The sequence below is a fragment of the Hippopotamus amphibius genome, chromosome 8 (genome assembly GCF_030028045.1).
Source record: "Hippopotamus amphibius kiboko isolate mHipAmp2 chromosome 8, mHipAmp2.hap2, whole genome shotgun sequence".
In the NCBI taxonomy this organism is placed as follows: Eukaryota; Metazoa; Chordata; class Mammalia; order Artiodactyla; family Hippopotamidae; genus Hippopotamus; species Hippopotamus amphibius.
The window spans coordinates 128,520,842-128,539,555 of record NC_080193.1 but is presented as its reverse complement, the minus strand read 5'-3'; the positions used below and the strand labels follow the sequence as shown (position 1 = coordinate 128,539,555).

At 39.7% G+C, this 18,714-nt stretch overlaps 1 protein-coding gene across 9 annotated transcripts in view; it reads left to right on the top strand.

The window, feature by feature from the left end:
• The window catches only part of RAPGEF4 (Rap guanine nucleotide exchange factor 4), a 299,086-nt gene that overhangs the window by 237,835 nt on the left and 42,537 nt on the right, over positions 1 to 18,714 (top strand). For all 9 annotated transcript variants that reach the window (XM_057743995.1, XM_057744000.1, XM_057743996.1 and 6 more), the window contains 3 exons: positions 1,212 to 1,327; positions 7,326 to 7,414; positions 12,360 to 12,438. In XM_057743995.1, the coding sequence (XP_057599978.1) occupies positions 1,212 to 1,327; positions 7,326 to 7,414; positions 12,360 to 12,438 (284 nt within the window). The remainder of the gene's footprint in view (positions 1 to 1,211; positions 1,328 to 7,325; positions 7,415 to 12,359; positions 12,439 to 18,714) is intronic.

Sequence of the window (18,714 nt, the reverse complement as noted above, 5' to 3'; positions counted from 1 at the left end):
GTGATGTTTAGAATAGATGGTCCCTAGATTCTCTCCACCATCCAGCTCCTGGTCCCCTGAGAGGGACAACCCAGCTTTAGCTGGTGGAAGCCTGATTGTGGACCGCTGGACATGGTGATAGTGTGTCAGCACCCCTGGCCTTTCAGGTGGCCCGTGGTCGATCCCACCTCACCCAGAGAGACTGTTCCTGCCAGGATCACTTTGCTCTTTTCCCTTCCCTGCTGCCTCACAGAGCAGACTCCCTCCTCTGCCTCTCCCAGCCTGAGCATCTTTCTCTATCCTACCCTAAAGTCCTAAATGCACCTTCTGTGCTTTCTGGTACACTGGCATTATTTAATGAAGATTTACAACCTCATTCCCCTTCCTTACGTGTGAACACCTATCCCTACACAGCCTTAAGCATTTGCCTTTGGTGGCAAAATGTCTGACAACAAAGTTTGTCTTAGAAATGCGTTCACTTAATGCAAAAAAAGTTAAAGATCAAAGCGTTGAATAATATAGAAAAAAATGCCACATGGAATTTGATTTGGTTTTTATCCAGTCTTTTAAAATAGGAACAAAATGATGGGGAAACATGCATTGTGTTTTTAATAAGTTATTTTAATGACACTGAAATTTGAACTTTACTCTTTTGGTACTTTACATACATGGAATTACACTCAGCCACAAAATTCTTTGAAAGAAACAGATTAGGACCATTATCATGGATGTAATTTATAAAATTATTCAAAATAACTGAAAAGTGTTTTTAATGCACATTTCAAACTGATATTTTTTAAAAGTCTTTTGATTAGAGGGAAAACATGCTACTTCTAAGAAAACTAAATACCCTCAGAAGGTAATCAGAGTAAAAGAACTCTGCTGAAGCTGACTGCTATTTGCCACATATATTTATAAAGAATAAGTGCATTGGCTCCTTTCTCTTTCTGCTGTACCACTCTCTCCCAAAGGTTTCTCTGAGCACAACCCCACTCTTCTCTCCTCAGCTGATTTTCTGAATCTCGGGTAAAAGCAGAGTTTTAAAACCACGTGCCTCCAACCTCATCTGGTCTTCTCTCTGACCGTTCCAGCCCCTGACTTTGAAAATGACTTAATTTGTAGACGCAACAATTAGCATCACAAGCACCAAATGAGTTTCTGAAGCATTTGAAATTTTTTTCATTGTCTGAGAAAACGGCAGCATCTGTATGTGGTGTAATTTGTATTTGCAGGACGTTGAGGCGAATACAGTCAGACTTAAAGAACATGACCAAGATGTCTTGGTGCTGGAGAAGGTCCCAGCAGGGAACAGGGCTTCTAATCAAGGAAACTCACAGCCTCAGCAAAAGTAGGTTTGCATCCAACACTGCAATTGCCAGACTATGATTAACCTTTTCACATGGTATCATCATCTCTACAACGGCACGTTCCCTTTTTTGTGGAAGACAGCAGTGTGTGTGACTTTTTTCTCTCTATTGACTAATCACACATCTTGTGGAGTATAATGTATTATCCGTTTCTGGCACTGCGTCTAGCGTGGTGCTGCCTGGAGTAATTTGGGGGAGAATATTCCCTACTCTAAAAACACTCCCTCTGTATGTGTTCAACTGGAATAGCTTTGGAGCAGAAGGCATCAGAGAGAACAATGGGAATAGGAGTGCCAGGCAGCTCAAGGGATACGGAGGCCCCTGGGTATGGAGAACCTTTAGTATTTGAATTTCATATGTAGGATTTCTCAAGAAGTGTTTTCATCTTGTTATCAGAGTGAGCATCTTTGATGGAAACCCAGATTTCAAATATAAAACAGTCTATTGACTGTGGCCTAAAGCATCCATTTGGCCTCACCTACACTTGTTCCTGCTAATGTCAGAAGGGTATTTGCTTCACATGTAATATCAGGTCACCCATTTAACTTGACTCTTTTTCAGTATATCTATGTTCACTTCCATCTTTTGCTGCAACTTCTTACATGAGACTTCTTTTAATGAGATGTTTCAACATTTTAGTAGTATGACAGGGTAATTAGGAAATGTAGCTCTAAGACATTGTCGAAAATTACAGAATCTCATTTTTTAGATAAAAGTTAATTTTTAATCTTAGAGGAATAAAAACACAATTCTGTAGCTAAAGAAATGTGGCCAGAGACTATGTTGGAAAAGAATGCATCCCAGGTATTTTTCTTTCTTTGCCAATTAAATGGGGTGTTCCCGTTAATCAACACCCTCACCATAAACGATGAGTTTTTATTGTTTAGACTGAAAGCCTAAGGCTCAGACGTCTCATCTGGATGATCTATGGAGAAGGCGGGAAGAAATACAATGTTCTTGAAAAGCCACAGTATATCTTGCACATTTTATCTAAGCCTTATTGCCACCCCTTTTAATGGATAATGGAAAAATTTAGGCTCAGAGAAGTGAGTTACTTGCCCGGGATGACAACACTTTTAATGATAAAGCTTGCATTCAGTCCAGCTTGACCAACTTCCAAGTCTATTCTCCTTCAGCCTCACAACTTACTCTAGCAAAATATAGTCTCTGAATACTCTGTCCTCAACACTATCTAGTAAACATTGCAAAGCAATATATTTCAAAAGGGCTGACATAAAATAGACTATATAAGCAACTATATCTTCACTTATAAACCTATAAAATTACCATCCAGAATTCTTTATTATTTTTCTATTTTTCACTACTATGCATTCTTGAAAAAATATTCTTGCTCAAATGTTTTCCAACAGTTGTTCTTCCAGGCCGCAAAGGAGAATGAAAATGAAAACACTTTTTATGTGAAGGCTGGGACTACCCCCAGTGATTTTCTTTAGTGCTCTTAAATTTAACTAGACCATTTTGTAGTGGGCATCTACATTCTTTAATAATACCTCAGATGTCTCAGGAAAAATTTGCTACCTGAAAAAGTAAGCTTTAAATTCTCCATAACCTTAAAACATTTGACCAGGAGGGCCCCAGGGGGCCCCCTTCCTTCACCACTTCATGGCATGGAGGGGAGAGGGGGGGATGATCAAAAGTGTTTGCACGTTACAGCTTCCATTCAGAGCGCTCTCCAAATACAGGTCTTTTATGAAATCCAAGGGAAAAGGAGAGCTCACGTGCATTACATTTATTTTAGGCCTGGATCTGATTTCTGTTATGGTTCCTTATTTGCGTTCTGTAGACCAATCTAACTTTCTTATATAATTCAAAGCCTTGTGCATGTTCACAGTGCACCATGTAGGAAACATCAGGCATCCACAATAGTGCACCAGGCCAAATCCATTCCCTGCGGAGTAAAAAGCCACTCTTTCACGGGTGCATTTTCCACGTGGAGTTTTCCCAAGCCAGACCAGAGTTGAAAAGGGGGGGGCGTGTAAGTGAATTTTGGTCGGATGTTCTGGACAACGTGGAGAACATGGCCAACAACTGTGTCTGTGGATGGACTTAAAATTTAGGATACTTTAGGGCCTCTGTCTCCTCAGAAATTATCCTTTCTCAGCTCAGAGAGGGTCACCATGTTGGTGCTGCTGATAATGTGATTTTTCTGAGTTACTTTTACCCTGAGAAATCCAGAATAGTTTATGCACGCAGCTGGCCCTCCTTATCTGTGGGTTTCACATCCACAGAGCCAGCCAACCACAAATGGAAAATATTTGGAAAAAAAATTTTTTTCAAAAAGTTCCCAAGGGACTTCCCTAGTGGCACAGTGGTTAAAAATCCACCTGCCAATGCAGGGCACACAACAGGTTTGAGCCCTGGGCAGGGAAGATCCCACATATAGTGGAGCAATTAAGCCCATGCACCACAACTACCGAGCCTGTGCTCTAGAGCCCACGTGCCACAGCTATTGAGCCCATGTACTGCAACTACTGAAGCCTGTGCTCCTAGAGCTTGTGCTCTGCAACAAGAGAAGCCACCGCAATGAGAAGCCTGCGCACCACAACGAAGAGTAGCCCCTGCTCACCACAGCTAGAGAAAAGCCTGTGTGCAGCAACAAAGACCCAATGCAGCCAATAAATAAATAAATAAATATTTTTTTAAAAAAATGATTCCTTAAAAAAAAAAACAAACAAAAAAGTTCCCAAAAGCAAAACTTGAATTTGCCACACACTGGCAACTGTTTAAATAGCATTTATATTGTATTTACAACTATTTACATAGCATTTACATTGTATTAGGTATTATAAGTAATATAGAGATGATTTGAAGTATATGAGAAGAAGGTTGTAGGTTATATGCAAATACTACGCCATTTTATATAAGGAACTTGGTCATCATGGATTTTGGTCTCTGCGGGGGTCTTGGAAACAAACCCCCGTGGATATCGAGGGACGACTATACACTTTAAACTTTCAAGACTGCCTGACTCTCCTCCAGCCACTCAGCTCTGAGTGTGATACTGACATGTCAATAGCAAGACAGTATTTCTCGTGATGGGTAAACTATACGAAGCCCTCAAACATTTACCATTTTGGATATCTTCTACTCTGTGGTTCTGTGGTTTTAATAAGAGAACATTTGAAATGGCTGTTGCTGTTTTAGTTACTGTGTTGCTTTTTCCTTAGACTGTCCACCACCGTTCAACTCCATCCTGTTTGCAGAAAGGTAGTCTCTTTTACGCACCTCCCTCACCTCTTTTTCTGTTCTGGGTGCAGATAGAAGTGTCCTCATTTCCAGACGTGGTGTTAGAAAAAGGTTCTCTCTCACAGGTTTAAAACCTTACAGCTTGGATAATATAGCTAATCAGGGTTCTCTTTAGCTTGGACTACAGTAACTTCTTCACGCAATACACTGTAAAGAGCCATACTGTCTGGTCTTCAAGTCTTCTCCATTTAAACAGAGGTCAAGCAACAGACACCTGGCAGTATCCAGCCTGAAACAAAGCAGTGGCATGTTTCAGGCAAGCCCTGAAACTGAGCTGTAAGATCACAGACCGGAAGCTCCCTGATCCTCCCCCTTCAGAACTCCTGGTCCTGAGGGATTATCAACCCCTGAAGAGCGTTCTGTGGAGCTGAGAAGAGGGAGAGGATAGGGTGAGGCGGCTGTACCACTAGAGGGAGCCTTTGGCAGCAAAAGACAGATGCGCTGATGTCTGCAATGGACCAGATGGGCAGAGAGTAGAGACAACATTTTCTCTCACTGGTGAGGTGAGGGCATATAAGGCTTGCCACCCAGGTAAGCCTTTATTCTTTTTGACCAGACAAAAACCCTAGCTAAGAAATGTCCTAACCAAGAACACCAGAATGGGAAGCCAACCTTCTCTCAGAGTTAAACTTTTGACAAGAGAACCAATTTCAAACTGTTGTGTGAGTCACGTGACCAGCTATAGCACTGGGAGCTTACTAGCAACAGCTGCCCAAAGCCATGTGAAAGAGCAAGTAACTGGTTTTTCATGTGATATATTTACTCTCTTGTTTAGATGAAACTTGTTTTCAGAAACAATCGTGCAAACAAGCCCTCTTCAGAGGGGGTTTTAAACTGCACGGCGGATTTCCTCTTCAGAAGAAGCTGCAGGTACTCAGATGCAGCCTCTGCCCAGGGCATCTGGCTCACAGGCAGAGCAGCGCCGGGACCCATGCATGTGCTCCGAAGCCAGAGCTGGCTCACAGCAGATGTGCCGCATTGACTAACTCTGTGACCACGGGCCAGATGCCCCCTCTTGCAAAGCAGTTTCTCCATCTGCATAATGAAGATGGTATTTAACCAGCAGGAGCACATGTGATGCCATTGATTCGTGCCCACCTAGTTGCTCGGGGCATAGTAGACATTCAACAGATGTTGAATGCCCTCTCCAATCCCAGTTCCTTATTCATGCGGCCAGATGCTTCTCCTCTTCCAGCTCATCTTGTAAGGGTCATCAAAGAATCATCTATTTTAGGAATTATTGAATGAATTAAACAATTTTCTCCATTTAAGTATGGAAAGTCATGTATAGATATACTCTCTCCTTCCCTCAAATAGCCATTGCCTATGAGAGGAAAAACCCTTGTCTTCTACCCTATTTACTTTGAGAAAAGGGTCATACTTTTGAGATTTAAGTAGTTTTTTATTCCCCAGCTCCTCCTCTAGGTTCCAAAGCCAGATTCTTTCCAAGATTGAACTCCTCAGCCTCCTTTTGGTCCTGAGTGCACACACCAACACACACGCACGTGCACACACAATAGGTTGAAGTAACAATTACCTTCCAGATAGACTGAAACCAGGGTTGCTGCACTCACTCCACGTTCACGTGCACGGGGTCACAGGCTGGGTGGCCCCTTCTTCACTCCCTCAGGCAGCGGGTTAAGACCCTGAGATTTACTGCATTAGAGATAGTCTTGGGATCTCAACACACTTCCTCCAAGGCCTCAAACAGGCAGGGAAAGGGTATTGGTGAAGAGGCAAGAAAGTCTGAGTTCTCCTGGAGCTGAATTCTACTGCTGCTTTCTAAACATAAGAGAATTTTCCTTTCACTGTTGTTTTTCTTCCCTATCATTTTGCCTTAAGTGACATGCCCAGCAGAAAAGCTAAGTCTAAATTTTGGAATAGGGGCACCCAGGTCACCTTAATGTATTTTGCCTGTAGTTTTCACCCACCGATTTTTACCATCTTGAATATGACTTTGAAATAACCCACCTTGAATTTAAATACATCCTCCTGTGTTGACTGCAGAGCTCGGTGGCTGGATCTTCTGATACGATGCCTAACACCCACCCCTGCCAAGTAATTCATACTTGACGTGGAAATAAATAATATGGATGTTCTACTACTGAGGGATTCCCTATTCAGATGCTACTGGGGTTTGTTTGCTCATTGGTGTTTGGGGGGGGTTGTTTTCTTTTCTATTATTTTATTCTTAGCTACATTTCCAAAGCACATACCAGTGTACAGTTGGGAAAGATGGAGCATTCCAGAAATAGGGGAATCCAGTGTGGGGCCGAAATTTTGCAACAACTAACCCATATATGGATAACCTAGTTTACTGTCACTTCCCCTCGCCCTGAGTCGCCCTGGATTTACATGTTCCTTTTCACTCCCCTTGGGACAAGGCTGAAGTGCCTCAGTTCCCAGCTTGCTAGAGCCACTCTCGAAGAGGTTTACTTTAGTCCCATGTAGGGAAAAAATAACATTTTAGTAACTACTTCAGTTGGTGATTTTTCTATTGCCTTCCTGTGTGACTTTGACAAGGTACGTGATCTTTCTTGCCGTGTGGAGAATATGGGTCACAGGTTAATTCAGTATGGTTCCCTGGGATCTCAAAAAACTAAACACAAAATAAAACAAAAACAAACAAAACACGCTTGGATATGTAAAAAGTTATGTATTAATGATTTGCCCACTTTTGAAAAACTAATGATGGTTTTATTTCTTATCTAGGTATACTGTGATGTCAGGAACCCCTGAAAAAATTTTAGAGCATTTTCTAGAAACGATACGCCTTGAGCCAGCTTTAAATGAAGCAACAGGTAAACACCTGGAACAGTTGTGTGTCCACTAAATCCATGCAGAGCATTGTAAAAAAAAATTCTGAATTCATTCTCAGTGTGTGTAGCCACAGCAGTTTTAAAAATGGGTCATGTGCCCAACAATCCCACTGCTGGGCATATACCCTGAGAAGACCATAATCGAAAAAGATAACATGTGCCACAGTATTCATTGCAGCACTATTCACAATAGCCAGGACATGGAAGCAACCTAAATGCCCATCAACAGATGAATGGATAAAGATGATGTGGCACATATATACAATGGAATATTACTCAGCCGTAAAAAGGACTGAAATTGAGTCACTTGTAGGGAGGTGGATGGACCTAGAGTCTGTCATACAGAGCGAAGTAAGCCAGAAAGAGAAAAACAAATACCATATACTAACTCATATATGTGGAATCTAAAAAAATGGTACTGATGAACCCAGAGACAGGGCAGGAATAAAGATGCAGATGTAGAGAATGGACTTGAGGACATGGGGTGGGGGGTGAAGGGGAAGTTGGGACAAAGCGAGATAATAGTACTGACATATATACACTACCAAATGTGAAACAGATAGCTAGTGGGAAACTGCTGCATAAAACAGGGAGATCAACTTGATGGGCGATGACTTGGAGGGATGGGATAGGGAGGGTGGGAGGGAGTCACGGGAGGGAGGGGATATGGGGATATATGTATAAATACAGATGATTCACTTTTGTTGTACAGCAAAAACTGGCACAACAGTGTAAAGCAATTATATTCCAATAAAGAGCTTTAAAATGTGAAAAAAAATAAAAATTAAAAATTTTTTTAAAAAGGGTCATGTGTACGACCACTAGAAGAGCATTCTCCAACCCTCCCCTTCCCACTTGTCCCGGCTATACTTTGTAGCTGGCTAAATCTTGTTCATATATATAGGTGTAGCCTTCCAAAGGCATTTCTTAAGTTATCATTTAGATCCCATCTTCCCATAGGCACCTATTAGGTTATAATTTAAACTCTTAAAAGTTCTTAAAATAAATAAATAAATAAATCCTACCCATTCCTGTAAAGGATTTAAAGCTGCCTCCATCAAAGGCACAACCGTGCTCCAACTGGGAGTAAAGTGGTTCTTTCTGAGATTCTCGGGCTGCCCCAGAGTATAACTAAACACCACCCGTATTAGTTTCCTAGGGCTGCTTAACAGAGGGCCACAAACCGGGTGGCCTGGACAACAGGCTTCTCAGATCAGAAGTATGAGATCCATGTGGCGGCAGGGCGGGCTCCCTCTGAGGGCTGTGAGGGAGAACCTGTCCCATGCCTCTCGCCTAGCTTCTGGGGGGCTGCTGGCTGTCTTTGGTATCCCTTGGCTTGTAGATGTGTCACTCCAATCTTCTTCATCTTCATAAGGTATCCTCCCTGTGTCACTTCACATCATTTCTCTCTGTGCATGTCTCTGTGTCCAAGTTGCCCCTTTTTATAAAGGACACCAATCATATCAGATTAGGTTCCACGCTAATTATCTTAACTTGACTACATCTGTAAAGACCTTATTTCAAACAAGTCACATTCTAAGGTACTGGGAATTTGGACTTCAACGTATCTTTGTTGGGGGGGACATCCATTCATAATACCACCTTCCAGTGAACCAGTCTTGTTAACTAAGACACAGAGATTTGCGGGTAAATGAGACGCATCTCACCAGTGAATTAAGTGTTCAGAGTTTGGAATCATTCTCCACTTTGGTTTCATCTAATGTGTGACTTTGGAACAGCCCACATGCATTTGCTACTGGCTTCTCTCTCAGAATAGTGGGTAACATTTTAAGCATACTGAGCTCCACAGAAGAAGAGTTCATTGAAAAATGTTCAAAGATTTACCTAAAAAACTTAGTGTTAGTTCACAGTCCATTTCTGTCATCTTTGCAATATACTCAAGGTAAAGTTAGCATTATTATTATGCCTTCTAAAATTATTGTGCCACTGATTTACTTCTTATTTTATCTTCTCATTCCAGTTTCTCATTTTTTAAATAGATTATCTGAGATTTTTTACGTAGTGAATTAATTGGGGAGTAGTAGATATAAAAGCCAGGATCTCTGGCTCCAGGGCAGCTATTTTCATTTCAATATTTATTAAGGATCTTGTTGGGTTAGCACTAAGCCGGAGGCTTAGGACAAGGCAGTGTGAACAAGAAACCACCCTCCTGTCCTCAGGAAGCTTGTAACCTGCTACAGGACCTAAAGGAGTGTGCAAACAATTTGATCGTAAGGCTGAGAGTCACAGAAGATACAGCCTTTTAAGTGGCCCTGAAGGAAGGCAGGTAACTGAAGACTGGATGAAGCCTTCCATCCTGAGGGACAAATGAGTGCTGACCTAGAAACAGACAAGGAGGACCAGGTGGTCTGGCTTTGCTAGACTATCCTATACATAAGTGTCAGAAAGAAAGGTGGGACTCTAAGAATTAGGGTCCAGATCTTGGAGCGTCTTAAATCTGAATCTAAGCCTTGGGAAGTGGTTGAAGATGTCTGAGCAAGGAGAATGTGATACAATCTTTTCTTGAAAAAGGAAATCCTTGAGGGACCGGTTACCAGAGGAGTGCTTGCTTCCATGAAGGAAACATAACCTCAAATAAACCAAGTTTCTAGGGCCCAAGGTCAGGATAAATAGAGCAGATTTTTTCCCCTCTGATTGACTGTTGCCCAGAATGTGTGACTGCATAATACAAGAAACAACATCTTCTCTAAAGTGAATACTGACCACAAAGGAACATTCTGGTGCATTGGAGACTATGGCATCTAAGAAGAGATCTGCAAGATCATTACTACCCATGAAGAACAAATATATTCTTCCTTTTAAAGTCAGTTCTGAAAGAGGAGGGGACTGGATTATTGCCTCTTAAAAACTTGAAGCCCAAAAATCAGTGTATGGTGTGGCTGCCACGTAGGATATAACTCCTGACCATTCCATTTTTTATATTAGAACTAAGTTCACATCATAATTTAATACTGAGCTTTATTCCCTGCAGTTTTTTCTAATTTTGTTATTCTTGCAAGTAATGTTCATGGATTGGATAAAAAAATAATAAATCAGTATCTTTCTCATAATCAAAAATATGAATTACTACATGGTCACTAAAAATCTTAGCGCAGCCCCATGAAACTCATGGATGCAGTGGGGTGGGAGACCCTTGGCATTTTTGGATTTATAATACATAAGAGATGTCAGAATTGACAGTGAAACTGGTTCACATCATAGAAATGAGCACCCCTGGGTTTGATAGCACATTCTCTTCATTTACCCCAGAACATGTATTTTCTGCCTAAGACCTATTGGTTTCCGAGACTTTCTACTTCTATGATCAGCATTAGTTCTTGTGTGACTTGGGAAATCATTTTCTAGTAGGAAATGATTTTTTTAATCAGTTCTCAAGTGGTACTGCCTTTGAGTAGAGCATAAGGAAGCCACACTGAGATGTGGGTGCAGGGTGATTACCATGCTGATTGACTAGCTCGCCAGCCTTGGAGCACCCTACTCAAATCTCTGCTTTAGCAAAATTTAAATTAGTTTATAGCACAGGCCTTTGGGAGCCTTATAAGCAAGCATTTTCTCTCCTATCCTCAGAGAAATCGTTTATATCTAAAACATGTAACGATGACCCTAGATATTAAACTCAGACACGCCAAACGTCCTTTCATGCCTAAGAAAAAAAGTTCCATACAGCTGCTGTCTGACACCTTGGCATCTTCGCTGGGACTGAAATGACTAGTAACACCTTGTGGCAACAACTTTGGATTACACTTGTCACCTGTGTTTAAATGAGCGTAATGGTATTATGTGACCTGATAGAGATGTTAACTAAAGCTAAGGTGGTAATCATACTACAATATATACATGTATCAAATCAACACATTGTGCACTTTAAACTTTCATAATGTTGTATGACAATTATATCAATTTTTTTAAATAACTAGAATGGTTAAACCTTCAATCACTGATTCCAACTTTGATAGTATTAATTTAAAACATAGACATTGAAAATTCAGTATATATAGTTAAAATTTTCATATTTCTCACCATTTTGTATTTGAAAATTTATGTGAGTTTCACAGATCTCAGTCATGGTAGTTCATTTTTAGTTGAAAACCCCCATAGCATCTTGGATTCCAAAGCTTTAACGTGTGTACTCCTAAGACTTTTAGATCTGTCTTTATGTGCCTTCCCGTTAAGGCTGCCTGGATAATATTGTCTTTGCAATGAAGAACCAGCATCAAATTCAAAATGAAGCTTATTTGGGGGGGACTTGGCTTATTTCTTTTGCCATCTCCCTGCTTACCTATCTTCAAAATAGCTTCAAATATAGGACATACACCATACTGGAGAGCTTTTGTTTTGCTTCAGTTGCTGCTGACAGCCTTTATCTTGTAGGGTTTTGTTTTGTTTTGTTTTGTTTTCTGCTTTTGTTTCCCTCACCAGTTCTCTGCTCTTACCACCTCCTTTCTCTGTAAGTCTATCACCTTTCATCTTTTATTGCTCCTTCTGGAAATAGAAGGTGAAAAAGAAATAAAGGAAAAGAGATATTGACAAAAGACAGATGGTGTAAAATAGACAAAAAAATGACCATGTCTTAATTCTACATACATGGCACTGGCCATGTGTGGCTCTTTAATTATATATATATTTTTAATTCGTTGTGGCTAAGGTGACCAGTGCCATTATTACAAGTCTGTCTCTTTTTAAACTACTGTACTTTTTGTCCATTGTCCTAAGAAATTGCGTTTTGACCCCAAGCTCTGTCAATCTTATTTTTATATGCAGTGCTTCTTCATGCCAGTAAAACCACAATACCCCAAGCCAATGTATAAGAACCACTAGCCAAGAACAAATGAATAGATACTCCTGCTTTCCTAAACGTTTCTACATGAATCTAATTTCCTCTTCTGATTTGTTTCCCCCTCTGCAGATTCTGTTTTAAATGACTTTGTTATGATGCACTGTGTTTTTATGCCAAATATCCAGCTGTGCCCAGCTCTGGTGGCCCAATATCCTTTTGTTGTGAAAAGTCGGTTCCCTCGACAACACCCCACGTGTATATGGCCATTATCTCATTGCATGCTCGCAAGGTAAGTCATGGCCCAGGCAGAACTGTGCTTTCCGCCCTCATCAGACTCTGAAACATCAGCAGTTTTCACCCCCTCACAGATTTCCAGCTCTCCCTGGCATGGTTTTGCTTTGCCGTGTTTAAGGATTTCCTGCTTATTACCTGTGCAGAGAAATGTGAGCCCATTTACCTAAGGAATGTGATGCCGATGAGAAATATACATACCTGGGAGGTAGGCCAGAGAAGGCTATGGCGAAGACTATTATTAGGGATGGTTTTTTAAGCTTGGAGACAGACTTGGTACCTCTGTCAGGATACCTGGCAGGATGGACCGTGATTTATTTGTGTCCCTCTAAGCTGTAGTATTAATCAGACCACTAACCTGCTGAGATATATACAAGTTACCATCGTGGGGTCACTTTTCTTTCACATTCGTTCCTAGTCTACCCTATTCTCTCGATACCGAAGTTTATTCCTTTGTGGCTATTTTTATTATCATCCCATTGGCTTCTGTCAAAGATCCAAAACTTGAAATTCTAATGGCAGTTCCTCTAGGTAGTTTGATACCGAGCTTGTCTGGGGGCAGCTTTTTAATAGTCTGTTGAGTTGACCAGTTGGTGCACAGAGTCTGGCATAGAGGGGACATTGAGAGAGAGAAGTTGAATAAAAGAAGTGAATATTATGAATGAGTTACACCCTCAACTTTGGCAGAATGGGAAAGTATATTTTCCAATTCTGCTTTATTTTTAAAGCAACAAAGATTTAGGCCCCCAAACACTTTGGCCTTTATGAGCAACTAAATACATTGAAGGAGAATGGCTTTCTTTTCTCTGAGCAACCCAATCAATGTTGGCATGTTTTCCTTTTTCAGAATTATAATTGCCCTACCTGATTCTCATTTTCTTGTTCATCCATAATTCTCTTTGAAGTCAACAGAATGTGTGAGGATAGGAGATTGGAGTTGAATGTGCTATTCAGAGGATGCTGCAAGAGTGAGATTTGGGTGTTTATTTGCCTGGAAACTATCTTTCCAAGTAATGACAGCTTAATGAGACTTAAATATATTATATATCCTTTCTGGCTCATATTCAGTTTTTCTCAAGTAAAATGAACACATTCAGGATCTCTCTGTGCTCTTTTAGCTCCATACATGGTAATCATTATTAGACCTTTGAGATTTGTTGGAAGGAAAAATGAAAATCACCATTGAGTTTAGATTTTTTTTCCCCAAAAGTTAGCATGTTGATAAGCTTAAGGCAAACAAAACCGAAAGAAGAGTGAGAGAGTGTAGGCCAAGTCCTGTCATCTTTGCAACTCAAAGCCCCAAACATTAAGCTTATATTCTTTTTGCAGATTCTGACTTCATCACTTTATTAGTTTGTTCTCTTTCTGTTGTTCTGATTGAGAACATTCATGGCACTGTTTTTAAAATAGAAGATCCTAGAGGGAAAGTCTGCACTGTGCCTGGGTAGCGAGGTAGGGGGATAATGATGCTGAAGGGAGGAGGCAAAGCCAGGAAAGAGGACATTGGAATCAGGGGAGGTCTGTGATATCCAGTCCTAATTCCTTTCTTGGAGGTGGAGGGAATCAGGATGGTGGGGCATCATCTACACTGCCTAGTGCCCTGAGACCACCTCCTTCACACCCTGTCCTGTGAGGACTTAGATTCTCTTAATTGTTCTAATATTTTGAATCAACTCTTTACGTGTCAGGCACCACTGACCCATATTATTACCACTTTATGCTTACAGGAGTCTATTGGGTTAGTATCAGCTTTATTTTACAAATGAGGATTCTGAGGCTCAAAAGCAAACATGTCCAAGGCAGGTGGCAGAACTAGGATTTATCCAGGTCTTAGAATTCCAAGCATAGGGTGTGTCACTTTTTTTTCCTTCACAACTTCTTTAAAAGCTTATCCTTTAATTAGAGTTTAAGAACAATTCTTGGAAACATTGCATCATACATGTTTATCTGTGCTTCTGCTGGCTAAAACCAAAAGAGGCCTAATTTGTTGTAACCAAATTAAGTGTCCAGTAGAACTTTTTGCAATGATGGAAATGTTCTATACCTATGCTAGCCCAGTAGCCACTAGCCTTGACATTGGCTACTGTGACTGAGGAACTACATTGTTAATTTTATTTCACTTTCATTAATTTAAATGTAAATAGTCAGATGTGGCTAGTGGCTGCCATACTGGACAGCTTAAGTCCAGTCCTTAGATACTGGGAGTAAAACAAGAGTTACTGTCCTGTAATGCCTAGAGACAGCATGCCAGGGAGGCAAGCGAACAGGAAGGGCTCTGTCTCTGAAGGTCACGTATGTGTAAGTGTGTTTATATGGTGCCAAGGACTCAATTTCTAGTCCCTTTGCCTCCAGGGAGATGTAATATAGGTTCCTTATATAAGCTCCTTTGTTTGGTCGTAAGTAACATAAACCAGTTGTGACTGACTTAAGGATTGAAGGAATTCATCAGAAGGATGGGGTAACTCAGAGAACTAAAGGGACCCTTAAGAGCCCAGGCCTTAGAAAGGAATCTCAGGGACAGCAACTCAGGAACAGCTGTTAGAGTAGATCTCCTCCAAACATCCTGGGCCCTCGCCTCATCCCTACAACCCTGGGAACAGCTCGGGCTACCAATGATGTCTTGGTCAAAGGAAGGCAAAGCACTTTACTGGACAGTTTTACAGAGATTGCCTGTAAAGAAACATAGAGAAAGTAGAGAAATAGATGAACAGTCCAAAATTTAAAAAAAACACCTGTAAACTGCTTAGCGACATGTCCTCATGTGACAGGGAAATAGAATGTAAAACTGAACACGTGGGCTAATACCCATGTTATTACAGGATTTAGGGATAGTAAAATACTTAACCGTGTTCCATGAAAGCACTTACATTAAGTGAGTTGATTTGGCTGAGTGTGTTTAAAGTGCTTAATATGTGTGACTTTTCATAGCAGCCCTATGAAGAAGTCAGTATTTTCACTGCTATTTTTCCAAATCAATAAACTAGGATAATGAAAAATTATGATTTGCTCTGAGAAAGGTAATTACTAGTACAGAAAAGATTTGAGCCCTGAGCCACTGGCGTCTATTTCTGTCCTCAGTCCACATTGTATGTCTCCTCCAATTTTGCTTTTAGCAGAGAAGAAGATGGTAGAACTCTGTTTAACATTAATATTTCAAGTCTTTTATGTGCTAATGAGAGAGACTCTCTATTCATTAGATATGCTTGGGACATGATTTGGCCTGATGAATACAAGTGCCTTATAATGAGTTTTTAAAATTATATTTGTTCAATTTCTGTACTTTTAACCTCTGGTTTCTTTAATCTTTTTAAAATCTATACTTGGAATTCAGTTCAATTTTCTGTTAGTCTTTAAAAAGAAAATTAAAAGCCCCTATGACCCTACCAGGTGTTAACTGTGGTTAACAGTTTGGTATGTAGCCTTCTAGTCTTTTTTCTATACATATAGATATATGGTCTGAAATATAAGAATCGGGTCATACCCTAAATACTTGTGGATGCTTTGTTACTAAACAAACAGAGCCATTTCTCTGCCATTAATTTTTTTCACACCGTTTTTCTAAATATAGATAGCTTCATCATCCCTAAAATTAGAACAGTCTCATTGTAAAAAATTCAGTTTACAGAAAAAGAGAACAAAATTCACCTGGTATCTCACCATTGTATTATGAAAAAGCTTTCAGAAATTATATACGTGTATAATTTTATATAAGTGAGATCATGTAATATATGCTTTTTAAAAATATGGTTTTTTTCACTTAACAGTATTTTGTGAATATCTTTTTGAATCAATATATACAAATAAAACTACATCTTTTTTTTTTTTTCAGATAATTCCACAAACACTTATTGAACACTTACAATATTATACAGTGCTGGGCAACAAGGTGACAAGGATGCATGAGAAAAACATGTTATCATTTTTATTGACTCACAGTATTATATGGTAGACATGTCATAATTAGTCTCTTCCTATTGAATATTTATCTCCACATTTTTTCCTATAACAAACACAATGAGATGAATCAGCATCCTTCCAGCTAAATCTCTACCCACATATATTCCTTACTTTAAATTTCTGAAAGTAAGCAAAGAACATGGAATCTTTGGACACTTTTGGTGTTTATTACTGAATTGTTGCTCTCCTCTTGTTTTAATTTTGTGTTTTATGGTTAAACTCTGCCTTATTTTTGTCTGTACAAATGCAGGCAGGACTTTAGTAAGTGATCAGAACTGTTAATATTATTTTGAATTTTAATAAATGTATCCTTGATTCTGAGCATTTTCACATCATTTAGTTTATTTTTCCAACACCAGCCCCCACATGTGAGGCAAAAAAGGCAACTGTATGATATTTATTTACATTTTACAAGGCACGCGGAAGCCAAATAACCACCTAAGATTCCACACATACTGGCAGATGTTTGGAGAAACTCCACGTAGCACTACTGTAATTCTAGCTGCAATGGACATTGTATTTGAGTCCCCACCATCAGTGCCATCTCAGTTGGTCAGTCTAGCTGGTCATAGTAATTGGCTGCCTTTGACCCTGATTGGCTCTCACATTGCAGGCCCAATGTAGACTGGGCCAACGAGATTCAAAGAGAGGCTTCCTGGGGCTTCTGAGTCAAAAGCAGTTAAGAGAGAGGAGAACAGGAAAAAAAGAGAAACAGACTCACAGACTTTGAAAACAGACTTATGGTAACCGAAGCGGGTAGTGACAAATTAGGAGTATGGGATTGATGGATACAAACCTACTATACATAAAATAGATAAGCAACCAGGATTTACTATGTAACACGAGATTATAGTCAATATCTGGTAATAACATGTAATGGAATAGAGTCAGAAAAAAATAACCAAATCACTATGCTGTATACCGGAAACAAACACAATATAGTAAATCAAATATATTTTAATAAAAAAGAATGAAAGAACAGGAAGCCTGTTGCCCCAATTGCCAGTGACAGCTGTCCTACAGCCATTAGGGGAGTAAGTCCTATGACAAAGCTGAAATGAGTGGAGCGTCAGGGAAAAAATGAAGTCTCTTATGACATCATTGCACTTGGACCCACACTGAAGCTTACCCTACAGACAGACTCTCTGTTATGTCCACAAATACAGGTCTTTGTTGTTTAGAACAGACTGTTACTTCCCCTGAAAGAATCTTAAGTGATAGATGGCTTATATTTAAATTTATAAAAATTTTGGTCAAATATTTTCTCTTAGTATCCTAATTTCTTTTGGCTTGTTATTGAACATGAATTTTATGCTTTTAGCTTGGAAATAATTTATTGAGTTTCTTGAATTAAAAAAGAAAATATGGGGACTTCCCTGGCAGTTCAGTGGTTAAGACTCCGTGCTTCCAGTGCAGGGGGTTCGCTCCCTGGTTGGGAAACTAAGATCCCACATGCCACATGGCGCAGCCAAATATGTATGTGTATATATATATATGTATATATATATATATATATGTGTATGTATATATATATATATATATATATATATATATATAATGGAATACAGATTTGCCACTAAGTTTTAGCTAAAACTGCCTTTGTATGTATTATGTCCCTTATACAGAAACAAAGTAAACACAATAGCTTTCCTTACTGAAAAGGCAGGGTCTCCATCCTTTATTTCTCTGTGAAAATGACCTGGGGGTGTTCTCTTTATAAGTTGACTTGGGTTCTCTAAGAGGAACATTGATCAAAATTTGTAAAGATTTACAAAAGAGCATTAGGTTCTTAAAGCCGTGTTTTTAGGAATATTCTTTGCATTTCTAAGAAAGATTGTCAGCTTAAATTTTGTTGAAGCCAAATCTTACCATTTTAATTCCTTACTTGGTGTCACTATGAGAGCAGTTTACTTCTGCAGATATACAATTTGAGGGTTTATTTCCAATAAGGAAGGCTTGGTTTGATGATAATGTGAACATGGTGTCTTGTTTCAGAGAAAATGACTGTATTATCAGATATTCTAGAAAGTATTTTATATACATTTTCTCAGCCTCATATCAGCACTGTGAGATGTATACTCATTTTGCATTAAGGAAGTGAGACTGAGCAGATAAATAATTTTCCCCAAGTTACATGGCTAGTAAGGGTTGTAACAATATTTGAACCCAAGCAATGTGTTGCATTAGGCCAAGTCCTAACTATTCTGCTATAAGTACAGGCCCCTAACTAAAACTA